Raw genomic sequence first — 14,691 nt, forward strand, 5'->3', positions numbered from 1 at the left:
GCCTTCTCTTGTAATTGCCTTGCACTTGATAAAGGGCCACTATACATCAGGGAGAGGTCTCAGTTCTCCTGCCTTACCTCCAGTCTTTCTTTGGCTACTGTCATATACTTGGTGCAAATCCTACACACCTTGATTAATCACTCTCAGCTCTTTGCCATGCTCCTAAGCCCTTGGTGTGCTCATTTAGTGAAGGCTTCATAGGGAAGAACTGGTGGTGGGTGCAAGACTCACCCTGTGACTGGGGCTTCTTAATATTTTAATCTGTCACACCAGCTCACATAAGGCTACAAATAGTTCATTAAAAGTTTGGCTGGCTTCTCTCTATATTTTTCTATGTCAGTTTTATTCCTCTTCCTACTGTTCTGCCAGAAATAAATCAGTCAAGAGTTTATTTATTTTTTCTCCTAAAAGTCTCTTTCTGGGACTTAGTTTGTTAAGGTTTTCCTAGCATATTCATAGCTATTTTGGGTGATTTTTTAAATTTATGATTTTATAGTTCATCCAGCTCATTCTCATTGTTGGGAGTAGGAGTAAGTCTCTTCAACTTAATTTAGAGAGGGAATGTCTTTCTCAATTTCTTTGATAACTTCTTCTTGTCTACCTTTCATTTTATATGTGTCTTCCTCCTACGATTTTATCAGAGAAGTAAGTTAAGCCTAACAAAAAACTCTCAGGAATCCCATCTGTTCTATCCTTTCTAAATAGATGTTTACTCAGATTTTTTTTTTAAAGCCTGAGACACTATCTTCAAAAAAAAATGAAACATGCTAGATACTACACTGAGATTGTAAAAATTCTACTGAAAACTGAATAACAGCATAACTGCTTATGTAATCTGGAATGTAGAATTTAGGACTTTGCAGACTGGAGGCAAGCATCCAGGGGTAACAGGTCATAATATATACAAATATCTATAATACATACAATATATCCATAATATACTAAGGACTTCACAGAATCCAGTCATCTGTATTTAGAGAGATAGATTTTCTTTGTTGTTATCATACTTTATCCCAGGAAGGACTGAAGGCATAGTAAGGTATTCTTATTCTCATTCTACCGATGAGACCTCTCAGATCCCAAGAGGCAGAGTGAACACACCAAGTATGAATTATGGAGGAAGAACCCAAGCTCCAACCGCCTGGCACTGAACTCATTCCAACACTTACTCACTTCAAAACTAATTGAATGTACCATAATATCCAAACGTGATACATTTTTAAAATTTTCCATACAAAAATAATTTCAAAATTAAAGAATAGTTCAAGGAACAGCCATACTTACTGTACTCAGGTTCACCTATGGATAACATTTTGTTCCATTACTTTGTAATTTACTATCTAACCATCCATCCATCCACATATTTTTTCTGAACCATCAAGAAGATATTGTAATATTATGGCCCTGTATCCCCAGATACTTCAGTGTGTATTTTCTAAGAGTGGGGATATTTGTTTCTATACCACAGTACAGTTATAATAAACAAATTAAACAATGATACAATACTTTTTACTATCTATATTCCAATTTTGTAAATTGACCTAGCATTTGTAACATTTCCCCCCTCCCATATAAGATCCAGTCTAGGATCAAATATTGCATTTAGTTGCCAATACTCTAGTATTTAATCTGGAGCATTTCCCTCAGCCTTTGTCTTTTATGACATTGACAGTTTTTGAAGAATATAGTCCCTTTTTTCTTTCCTCATAGAATGTTCCTCATTTTAGATTTGTCTGATGTTTCCTTGTGATTAGATTTAGGTTATACACTTCCAGATGGAATACTACAAAAGTGATATTGTGTCTTTCTCAGGTTATCACATCCAGAGGCACATGATGTCCATCTGCTCCTCACTGGTCACGTTAATTTTGATCACAAGGTCAAGCTGTTGCCTGGTTTCCCCATTATATATTTATTATTTTTCTCTGCAACTAATAAGAAATCTGTGAGGAGACACATTAAGACCATAAAATAGCCTGCTCTTCCTCAAGAATGAATTTTTATGGGCAGCCCGGGTGGCTTGGAGGTTTGGAGGTTTAGCACTGCCTTTCAGCCCAGGGCCTGATCCTGGAGACCCAGAATCGAGTCCCACATCAGGCTCCCTGCATGGAGCCTGCTTCTCCCTCTGGCTGTGTCTCTGCCTATCTCTCTCTCTCTCTCTCTCCTCTCATGAATAAATAAATAAAACCTTAAAAAAAAAAAAAAGAATGAATTTTTGTAACAGTAGTTTCACTACTGTTATAAAAAGTGACCTCTATATAGTAAAAGAAACCTAGGTTTCACTTATTACACTTGAATAAGTTCCATGCCAGTTTTAACACCTGTTTTATTACAGTAGTCCATGCACATTGGGTGTTTATTAAAAATTGTTCATTACTATCTGGGTAGGACATAGGCAATCTGATTTTTAAATGCAACTGGTATCAATGCCCTAATTTTGGTTTAATTAAAAAAAAAACCTCTTTAACTTATGCTACAGAATGTTTAGAAATTAAATGATATAATTGAAAGGATGTTCTGTAAAAAAGAGAAGAAAGAAATTTATAAAGACCCTACCTCTATTTATTCAAATTGCATATGGATTCTTGTTACAATAATATTTATTATCCAGCATTTTTAAAGCAGTATGATTCTGAGGTGAGCTTAACTTCAAGGCTTTGGACTGAACATAGCTGGCTTATGTAAAATGTTCGATTGGCTAGGTGGCTTTAGTTTCTGTGTTTGGTAACAAGAAGACCATATTTTTAAAAAAGAAAAGGAAAGGAAAAAAACTTTTTAGAAATAGTTTTTAAATTTAAAAAATGTGTGCATTTTGTTGTTGTTTGGTTGTGGGGTTTATAAAGATGCCTTCTTTCACATTTGCTACCAAAGATCTCAACATCATGTGAGAGCATGTTTCACAAACCAGTCATCATGCTGAACAGGCATGCCATTAATTCAACAATTTTTTCATAAAAATCAGGAAATCAGAGGAGTAGGCCGAAAGCTTACTTTCTTTAAACTTTGCTATCGCCCCTTTCTCTATTGAGCCCAGCTTCTCATTTATAACACTGTCTTACTTGCAATACAATAAAATTCCAGCCTTTATGACAGAAGAGATGGGTTTTTTTGATCAACAGAATTCAGCAGCCAAAGCATTAGTGTTTTTTGTTTTGTTTTTTTTTCTTTCTTTCTTTTTTCTTTCTGGAAAGCATTTGTAGCCACAGGGCTCAAAGGAGGAAGAAAGGGAGCAGGATTAACTCTCTGCAAGGAAGGTCAAAAACATAACTTACAAGTGAGGCAAGAGGAGCAGCTGTATCTGTTGGCCCAATCAAGACTACCAGCTGGAGAATTTACCAGCAATATGAAAACCACGTCCACCAGATGTCAAGCAATGCAACTATAGGCCAAATATCTTTGGGCTCAGTGCATGACTCTCCATTCTCTTTACTACTCATATTTCATGTTAAATAGTAAGGTGTCTTCCACAGACAACCAGCAGGGATAAGTAGAACATTTCCACACAAAGGACTTAATAACATGGTGGTATCCCCATAAGACCGGCTTCAATACTTAGGTCTAACTCATACATGTTCTTTTGTTAAAAAGCAATTTTAGCTCAGAATCAATATGTAAAAGGTGAGAGAAATGTAAAACCTTGTAAGCCATTACTGTGGCTTATCAAGCTTATTCTATATTTGGGAATGGTTTTGTTATTGGGAAGAAAAGAATGTTCTGAAAATACTTATTTGAATAACCATTTTCTACTCTTTCTTTAAACCTATGCTGTTCAATATGATAGCTATTTCATCACATGTGGCTATCTAAATTAAAACTAAGTAATTTAAATTAGGTTTAAACTAATTTAAAATTCTGTTCCTTAGGCATACTAGCCATATTTCAGGTGCTCAATAGCCACATGTGACTAGTGACTATCCTACTGGACAACACAATATAAATATAAAACATTTCAATCATCACAGAAAATTCTATTAGGTAATATTACTCTCAAGTCAAAAAAATCATCTTTTTTTTTTTTTTTTTAAGAGAGAGAGAGAGAGAGAAAACAAGCACAACTGGGTGCAGGGGAGGGTGAGGAGTGGAGGGAGAGAGAGAATCTTAAGCAGTCCTCCAAGCTCAGCACAGAGCCTGACACAAGGCTTGAACTACGAACATGAGTTGATGACCTGAGCTGAAATCAAGGGTCAGATACTTAACAGACTGACCACCCAGGTGCCCCTCAAAAGTCACCTTTAAAACAAGCAACTATAATTTTCTTCTGTATATACTATGAAACAAAGCAATCTCTGTGCCTTCTCTTATGAAATAAGTCTACTAGTGGAATATGAATATTGTACTAGATGAAGGTAACACAAAGAGGAAGAGAACTCAGTTGAATACTGTTACAAATAAAAGCCAATCTTTTTCTTTTTCTTTTTTTTTTTTTTATTTATTTATGATAGTCATAGAGAGAGAGAGAGAGAGGCAGAGACACAGGCAGAGGGAGAAGCAGGCTCCATGCACCGGGAGCCTGATGTGGGACTCGATCCCGGGTCTCCAGGATCGCGCCCTGGGCCAAAGGCAGGCGCCAAACCGCTGCGCCACCCAGGGATCCCAAGCCAATCTTTTTCTGATGAAATGCTCTTGTACACTCTACTCACAGAAGCCTTGTGATGTTACTGGCTTGCTGGATAATGTAGAGGCCAGACTGGATCCATTAGTTAAATGACAAATAAATAAGCAATACATTGACATGTATCCTTAATTTGTCACATGTATCCTTGATTTGTTAATGATTCAATCTATATCAGACATTTATATCATAAGATTCCTTACTTTTATTTCCAAATGTGCAAAATAAATTATATCCTTTAGAAGAGGCTACCCAACTACATAGCTTTGCAATTGAGGCACTTTAATACCAAGTAAACATCATATGCCACAGCTGTTTCTAAAAATTTTATGAACAAGAAGAACATGAGGCCGATATAAACTAAAATCCATAAATTATATTTCTTACTTCCAGACTCACCCATTGTGGATACAGGGAAACCAAGAAACACATGAATAGCTGCATATGTCTATGTGACTGTTGTGACTCACTGAGGGACACATGCCGCAGGCGTATGCCACAGCAGGCATAGACTGTTGACTCTGCCCACAAGGACACCATGCCAGGGTGCGCCAGAACACACCAGAGCACTAGACAAGTCATATGTGCAAGCACCTCAGCTAATTCCACCCTCACACATGCGGGATGCTGTCTAGGCACTTGGCTTTACCTGTTTCCTTGATCTATTCCAAAGCTCCCGCAAAACCACCCAGCCCTATCAGCCCATCAACTCTCTTCCCATTTTCTCTTCCCAATTCCCAGTTTCTGCTTTTCTAGCTATTCACAATGAATGAGGAAGAACAACATGAAAAACAAAGGGGAGGTAGTGTTTCCTAATCTCCTCTGATCTGTCATCAAAAGCTAAAAAGATCTGCTGTTTTTCTTCAGGATCATTAACTGTTCTTAATCAAGTTCTCTTAAAGATCACAGAGCTACTACCCAACAGAGGCTGAAAAAATACATTTTTATCAACCTTACTGGTTAGAGGTTCATGCGACAGCTGCAAGGTTTTCAATTTATGCCCCAATTTTCCCACTTACCTTGGCTTTCCCATCCTGGGCTGACATATATCCAACACACATGCTCTCTGTCGTGTGGCTCCACAGAAATTCCACTGCCATGGAAGAGAACACAAATAGGCACATTCAGATCACAGATGGAAAATAAATCTTTGCTTTTTAATAGAACAGTTAAAGATAGCTTTATATTTTAACACACTTAGTTCCCTACTTTCCATTTGGTCCTTCATAAATGTCAAGATGATTTAGTACTCAAAACTGTGTAATGCCATTTACTGTGAAATGAAAAATGTATTTCTTTCTTGTCAAAACTTATGATTATTACATGTAAAATAAATGCTCTTCTGTTTGAAACTTGTAACCTTAAACACACAAATGCACCACACACTCATACATACAGTACACAATGATTTAAGACATGTAATATTCCATAACGTAGTTTCCTTTAATACACACACACACACACACACACACACACACACACACAGTCCTGGTTTCTAAATACCATTCTCCATGAAAAGGAACCAGGATTCCTTGGAGAACGTTCATTCCAGGGCTGGGGCAGAGAAAATATAAAATGAATCTGGAACATCTTACTGTGCCAAAAAGTAAGGAAGTGCTCAAAGAATGATGACAACTTAACAAAATGACCCAGACATCAGACTTAAGGGGCTCTCACTGGCCAAATCAGTGACAATCTAAGTATCAAAATAAATAATGATAGTAATGAATTATCACTACTGAATAAGAACCAAAAAGCCCATACTAATGCAAATAAATAAATGAATAAATAAACGGGGGAGAAGAGAAAGCTCTTCCTTGAAGCAGAATGCCAACTAATACAGAAGAAATAACAAGTTAGAAAACCATCATGGTTGCTAAAACTAGTGGGTGCCAATTTGAAGAAAAGCAAGCTATTTACATAGTCTCAAAGTATCTTTCCATAAAATTCTTACTAAATGTAAAAGGGGAAAGTATAAGTTCACTGTGGAGAAACCAATAAACCTCCATCCCTCCTTAATCAAATGATCAAAACTCGTATCACCAATTAAGGGAAAATCAACACCACATGCCTTCTGGTAAGATACCACACGACACATCACCATTTCTGTGGTACTTCTGCCCAAACTGCAGAACCCAAATTGCTTGAGGAAATACCACACAAGTCTGATACAGGAACACTACTAAATAACTGGTTTGAACTCTTCAAAAATGTTAAAGTCAAAACATACAAAGGAAGTTGAGAAACTGTTCCCATTTAAAGGAGATATGACAACTAAATGTAATGTGCTATCCTGCACTGGTCTAGGAGTAGAGGATGTCATAATGACGTTATTGAGACAATTGATGATTTTAAAAAGAGACTACGGATTAGCTAATGCTGTATCACTATTAAATTTTATGATTTTTATAATTGTACTGTAATTATTTAGAAGCATGGCTTGTCCTTAAGATATATACACTGAAGAATTAGGAGTAAAGATAGCTAACATCCATCTTGCCTTCAAATAGTTCAGGGGGAAAAATGCACACTTCAGTATATGTGTGTGTATGTGTAGAGGGAAGAAAGGAGAAGGAAGGACTAAGGATAGAAAAACAAATGGGGGAAAATAAAAACAACAGGTGAATCTGGGTAAAAGCTATTCTTGCAACTTTTCTGTAAGTTTGAAATTATACTTTAATAAAAAGTTACAAAAAAGAAAAATCCACAAATATCAGAGAGACATACAAAACCCTGTCACCTTCAAGTATTTATTTTCAAAATTCTATGGTTTTTTTTTAAAGGCATTTTTTAACTTTTGATGTACTTCTTCAACAAAAATTTTTAAATTCTCTGATAATAAAACTGCATTGCTCAACATTAAACTCTCTGAGTCCCAAGCCATCCATCTGTTTATATCTCTGAGCTAATTAAGCCTGAAGACAAGTGTTTGAGTTGAGACACAACTGTGGGATCAGTGATTCTAGACTCTGAAGGCTTTGCCAGACATGTGGGGAAGAAAGAAGCAGTAAGGGGCAAAACTGAGTTCCTCAGATACGTGGCTCACTCCCTCATCATTAATTAATTATCAAACCTGCCAACCTGCTCAACAGACGCTCTGCTGAATAGTGCAGGAAAACAGCGTCACGCAATGAAGCAAGTTCTCCCCACCAGATGTTTTTTCTTCCTCACACATCTGCTTTGAACTTCAAAAATCTTGAAGTCCAGAGCAAGGTCTGGGATATTCTAAATTGCCTAACAGAGCAAAGGCATTCAAGTCTTACCGAATTTCCTTAAAGTAGTGACAAAGCAATTGTATTTAAATACAAAGTTGAGGCATTTCTAAAATTGTGATTTCTCCTTATGCCCCAAATGTTAAGGTGGCTCGTGAATTAGCCATGGGACAAAAAGTACATGGAAATATGGTTGATCTAATTATGAAAGAAAAGGATAAGAACATTACACTTTATTTTTTTTAAAGATTCTATTTATTTATTCATGAGAGATGTAGAGGAGAGGCAGAGACACGGGCAGAGGGAGAAGCAGGCTCCATGCAGGGAGCCCAACATGGGACTCGACCCTGGGTCTCCAGGATCCTACTCTGGGCTGAAGGCAGCACTAAACTTCTGAGCCACCAGGGCTGCCCTACACTTTATTTTTTTAAGACACAAGTGTGCTTATTTTAAATGCATTACTCTCTCTAAAGATGTAGCCACCTCTAAGGAAATGTAATATACAAAAAATTTAAAATTATGAAACAGGATATATTGGGTATACTGACTTCATTAAATAATTGTTTTTAGGGGATCCCTGGGTGGCTCAGAGGTTTAGCACCTGCCTTTGGCCCAGGGCACAATCCTGGAGTTCTGGGATCGAGTCCCACGTCGGGCTCCCGGCATGGAGCCTGCTTCCCGCCCCCCCCGCTCTGTGTCTATCATAAATAAATAAATCTTTTTTAAAAAATAATTGCTTTTATATTGAAGGGTTTCTACACATAGTTTAGGAGTTCTTAAAAGTAACTGTCTAGAAATTCAGTTGTTTTTTTTTTAAGAAATCAGTTTTCACTTACTCTTTTCACAAACATTATCGAAAATATATTTTTACAATGTGCATTGTATTGACATACTATTTTTAATACCTACAATTCAAAATGTATGTATGAGTTACTGGTTCAGACTAACACAAAAAATCAACAGAAATCGCTTACGATTTAAATTATAGAATGCTTTTGGAAATAAGTCCTATTTATCGAAGTGTATGTCTTCAGTCAATTTAACAAAATATTTCTTGGTCAAGGCATTTAGGAAAGCAGGAGAGAGAGGAACTAACATTGAGAATCCATCATATGCCAGGCACTGTCTTCTGTAATAGAACTCAGTAAAGCCTGGATGGGAAACCTGAGGCTAAGAGTAGGTAAGTAAAATGGCTTAGTTTATTTTGGTAAGTCCACAAACTACAATTCAAACTGGACTTTTAGATTCCAAAACCTGGTGACCCTCCATTGTTCTACTGCTTTGAAATTTATACAGCTTGGAACGAACAATTTATAATCAGTGTTATAAATTGAGAGGATTAAATTCGTTAAAAACAACAAAGAACCAACAAAATATCAAACAGAATACAATTCTTAAATATCTCTTAAGAAAAGCTGTTATTTTTATTATTTTCTTAGAATTAATTTTTATTTAAATTTTAGTTAGTTAATATACAGTACAATATTGGTTTCTGGAGTAGATTTTAGTGATTCATCACTTACATACGATACCCAGTGCTCATCATAAGTATCCTCTTTAATACCCATCATTCATCTAGCCCATCCCCCATCCACCTCCTTCACTGACCCTCAGTTTATTCTTTATTCAGCCTTTTATGGTTTGTTTCCCTATCTCCTATTTCCCCCCCTTCCCATATGTTCATCTGTTTTGTTTCTTAAATTCCACATGAGTGGAATTATATGGTATTTGTCTTCTTTGAATGACTTATTTCACTTAGTATAATACAGTCTAATTCCATCCACCTTATTGCAAAAGACAAGATTTCTTTTTTGATGGCTGAGTAATATTCCACTGTATTTATATACCATGTCTTCTTTATCCATTCATCAGTTGATGGATATTTGGGCTTTCTCCATAGTTTGGCTACTGTTTATAATGCTGCTATAAACATCGGGATACATGTACCGTATCATATCTGTATTTTTGTATTCTTTGGGTAAATACCTTAGTAATGCAATTGCTAGATTGTAGGGTAGTTCTATTTTTAATTTTTTGAGGAACCTCCATACTGCTCTCCAGAGTGATTACGCTGGGAATCACTGCATTCCCACCAACAATGTAAGAGGGTTACCCCTTCTCCCCATTCTTGCCAACATTTGTTTCGGTGTTGTTAATTTTTGCCATTCTGACAGGTGTGAGGTGGTGTCTTAATTGTGGTTTTGATTTGTATTTCCCTGATGATTACTGATACTGAGCATCTTTTCATGTATCTGTTAGCCATCTGGATGTCATCTTTGGCACAGTGTCTATTCATGTCTTCTGATCATTTCTTAACTGGGTTATTTGTTCTTTGGGTGTTGAATTTGCTAAGTTCTTTATAGATTTTGGATACTAACCATTAAAACTAACAAAACCCAAAGGCCACCAAAGACAAAATCAATACATTTGACTAGATCAAAAATTTTTATGGTATTTTCTTTTGCCATATGGGGAAAAAAGTCAAGAGATAAATGACACACTAGGGAAAATATCTGCATAAAAAATGCTTAGAAAAAGGACTAATTTTCTTCATATATAAAGATCTGCCACAAATCAATGAGAAAAAGACGTAAGGAAAAAGTGAAAACTAAAAGGAATATAATTGACTCTGAAACATGAAAAGATGTTCTATATTTCTTCATACTAGAAGAAATACAAAATAAAACCACAAAATACCATTATTCAACTATTAGGTTATCAGATATCAAAAGTTTGAAACAACGTTATGTTAACTGGGGGTGGATAAAAAAAGCACGCTCATTTACCAATTATGGAGGCACGACCATTTGAAAATAGATCCTTGCAATTTGTGGTATTTATGCTCCATTTGGTTACTACAAACACTGAATTAGTAAATACTGAGGAATTGCACATAAGGGAAATTCAGGGAAAGGTTCCTACAAGCCTCTGGTTACAACATTTTCAAACAATAAGTAACCTTATTTTATATGTTTCTGTATAAGATATCTTATTTAATATATTTTTCTTCTAAATAATTAGATACATAATCTTTCTTTATAACACAGCGGTAGCAAAGAAAAGTTTAACATTTTCCTGACGCTGTATAACCTGCTCATGAACTTCTTTGGTTTTCAGTCTCACAATAATTCCATCCCTGATGCTCTGTTTATTGGTCATTATCTCATGAATCCACAAATTTAGCTACTTTTCCAGCTTTTCCACGACTTTATCATGAACCACATGTTACTTTAGCAGTTTCTGGAGGACCATCATATACAATTTGATGAATTTCCTCTTCCATTTTCTGGATGTATGACATTGATTAATTAACTTTGAACTCATGGTCAACAGCATTAGTTTTATATATTCTTTATACGTTTTGGATATTAACCCTTTATTGAATATGTCATTTGAAAGTATCTTCTCCCATTCTGCATGCTCTCTTTTAGTTTCCCTGATTGTTTCCTTGCTATGCAAAGCTTTTTATTTTGATGTAGTCCCAATAGCTTTTTGGTTTTTGTTTGTTTGTTTGTTTGTTTTTTTTTTTTGCTTTTATTTCCCTTCTCTCAAGAGACATGTCAAAGAAGTTACTGCCTGTGTTCTCTTCTAGGATTTTTATGGTTTAAGGTCTCACATTTAGGTCTTTAATCAATTTTGAATTTACTTTTTTGTGTTTGGTGTAAGAAAGCGGTCCAGTTGCATTCTCTTGCAAGTTGCTGTCCAGTTTTCCCAACACCATTTGTTGAAGAGACTGTCTTTTTCCCATTAAATATTCTTTCCTGCTTTGTGGAAAATTGACCATATAGTTATGTGTTCATTTCTGGATTTTCTATTCTCTTCCAATGATCTACGTATCTATTTTTGTGCCAGTCCCATACTGCCTTGATCACTACAGCTTTGTAGTAGAACTTCAAATCTGGAATTGTGATACCTCCAGCTTAGTTCTTTTCTTTTTCAAGACTGTTTCGGCTATTTTAAATTGTTTGTTCTAGTCCTTTGAAAAATTCTGTTGGCATTTTGATAAGAATTGCATTAAATCTATAGATTACTTTGGGTAGTACGTATATTTTAACAATATTTGTTCTTTCCATTTCCATTCCATTCATTTCCATGGAATGTCTTTCCATTTCTACGTGTCTTTAGTTTCTTTCATCAGTGTTTTACAGTTTTCGGAGTACAGGTCTTCCAACTCCTTGGTTAATTTATTCCTGGGTATTTTATTATTTTTTGTACAACTGTAAATGAAATTGCTTTCTTAATGTCTCCTATTGCTTCATTATTATGTATAGGAATGCAACAGATTTCTGTATAATTATTTTGTATCCTGTGACCTTACTGAATTCATCTGTTAGTTTTAGTAGTTTTTTGGTGGAATTTTTAGGGTTTTCTGTATATACTATCATGTCATCTAGAAATAGTCAGTTTTGCTTCTTCCTTACCATTCTGGATGCCCTTTATTCCATCCTTTTGTCTGATTGCTGTGGCTAGGACTTCTAGTATTGTGTTGAATAAATGCAGTGAGAGTGGATATCCTTGTCTTATTCTTTATCTTAGGGAAAAAGCTTTCAGTTTTTCACAATTGATATGATGTTAGCTGTAGGTTTTCATAAATGGCCTTTATTATGTTGAGGTATGTTCCCTCTAAACCTATTTTGTTGGGTTTTTACCATGAATGGATGTTGTACTTTGTCAAATGCTTTGCCTGCAACTGTTGAAATGATCATATGGTTTTTATCCTTTCTCTTATTGATGTGATTAATCATATTGATTTGCAAATATTGAACCATGTTTGCATCCTGGGAATAACACTTGATTGTGGTGATTTTTTTAAATTATTGCTGGATTCGGCTTGCTAGTATTTAAATGAGGATTTTCACATCTATGTTCATCAGAGATATTGGTCTGTTGTTCTCTTCTCTTGTAGTGCTTTATCTTTATGTTTTTGTATCAGGTAACATAGGCCTCATAGATGAACTTGTAAGTTTTCCTTCCTTTTCTATTTTTTTGGAATAATTTGAGAAGAATAGGTATTAATGCTTCTTTAAACGTTTAATAGAATTCACCTGTGAAGCCATCTGGACCTGGACCTGGATCTTTGTTTATTGATTGATTGATTGATTGATTACTGATTCAACTGAATATACCGATTCAATTTCATTGCTGATAATTGATGTGTTCAAATTTTCTATTTCTTCCTGATTCAGTGTTGGTAATTCATGTTTCCAGGAATTTATCCATTTCTTCTAGTTGTCCAATTTGTTCCCATATAATTTTTCATAATATTCTCTTGTAATCCTTTTTATTTCTGTGGTGTCATTTATTTCTCCTCTTTCGTTTCTGATTTTGAGTCTTCTCTCTCCATCTTTTTTTTTTTTTTTCCGTTTTTGTTTTTGTTTTTTAAAGTGGGCTCCAGGAACACCTGGGTGGCTCAGTGGTTAAGTGTCTGCCTTTGGCTCAGGGCATGACCCCCAGTCTGGGGATCAAGTCCTGCATCAGGCTCCCTGCAAGGACCCTCTTTCTCCCTCTATGTCTCTGCCTCTCATGAATAAATAAATAAAATCTTAAAAAATAAACTAACTAAATTTATTAAAAAATAAATAAACAAAATGGAGTTCAGTGCAGGGCTTGAACTCATGACTCTGAGATCAAGACCTAAGCTAAGATCAAGAGTCAGATGCTCAACCAACTAAGCCACCCTGGCACCCTCTCCCTCTTTTCTGATTAATCTGGCTAATGATTTATCAATTTTGTTGATCTTTTCAAAGAACCAGCTCCTATTTTCATTAATCTGTTCTATTGTTGTTGCTGTTGTTTTTAGTTTATATTTCACTTATTTCTGCTCTAATATTTATTATTTATTTCCTCCTATGGGCTTCGGGTTTCATTGGTTCTTCTTTTTCTAGCTCCTCTAGGTGTAAGGTTAAGATTTTTCTTGCTTCTTGAGGTAGATCGGTATTGCTATAACCTTCTTTCTTAAAACAGCTTTTGCTGCATTGCAAACATTTGGACTATTGTATTTTCATTTTCATATATCTCCATGTATTTTTTTTACTTCTTCTTTGATTTCTTGGGTGACCCATTCATTGTTTACTAGCATGTTATTTAACCGCCATGTTTTTGTTCTCTTTCTAGATTTTTTTCTTATGGTTGATTTCTAGTTTCACAGCATTCTAGGCAGAAGAAATGAATGGAATGAATTCAATCTCTTTGAATATGTTGAGAATTGTTTTGTGGGCTAATATATGATACATTCTGGAGAATGTGCACTTGAAAAGAATGTGTACTCTGCTGTTTTAGGATGGAGTATTCTGAGTATATTGGTTAAATCCACCTGGTCCAATGTGTCATTCAAAGCCACTGTTTCCTTATTGATTTTCTGTTTGGATGATGTTCTGTTTGGACAAATGTCCACTGAAGTAAGTGGGGTGCTAAAGTCCTCTATTAATATTATATTATTACTTATTAGTTTATGTTTATTATTTTAACTGCTTTAAGTATTTGGGGTGCTAAAGTCCTCTATTAATATTATTATTACTGATTAGTTTCTTTATGTTTATTATTTTAACTGCTTTAAGTATTATTTTAACTGCTTTAAGTGTGGTGGCATAAATATTTATAATTGTTCTATCTTCCTGCTGGATTCTCCCCTTAATGATTATAGAGTATCTTTCTTTGTCTCTTATTACAGTTTTGTTTTAAAGTCTATTTTGGCCTATGGGACACCTGGGTGGCTCAGCAGTTGAGTGTCTGCCTTTGGCTCAGGGCGTGATCCCAGGATTTTGGATCAAGTCCCACATCGGGCTCCTTGCAGGGAGCCTGCTTCTCCCTCTGCCTATGTCTCTGCCTTTCTCTGTGTATCTCTCATGAATAAATAGATAAAATCAT

The 14,691-nt window shown here is 35.5% G+C and overlaps 1 protein-coding gene across 4 annotated transcripts in view; it reads right to left on the reverse strand.

Moving 5' to 3' along the window:
- Positions 1 to 14,691, reverse strand: part of TASP1 (taspase 1) — a 273,821-nt gene that overhangs the window by 36,859 nt on the left and 222,271 nt on the right. For all 4 annotated transcript variants that reach the window (XM_041732946.1, XM_041732944.1, XM_041732945.1 and 1 more), the window contains one exon: positions 5,632 to 5,705. In XM_041732946.1, coding sequence (XP_041588880.1) covers positions 5,632 to 5,705 — 74 coding nt within the window. Of the gene's footprint in view, positions 1 to 5,631; positions 5,706 to 14,691 lie in introns of those variants that run through there.

This window comes from Vulpes lagopus, chromosome 18 (genome assembly GCF_018345385.1).
Source record: "Vulpes lagopus strain Blue_001 chromosome 18, ASM1834538v1, whole genome shotgun sequence".
In the NCBI taxonomy this organism is placed as follows: domain Eukaryota; kingdom Metazoa; phylum Chordata; class Mammalia; order Carnivora; family Canidae; genus Vulpes; species Vulpes lagopus.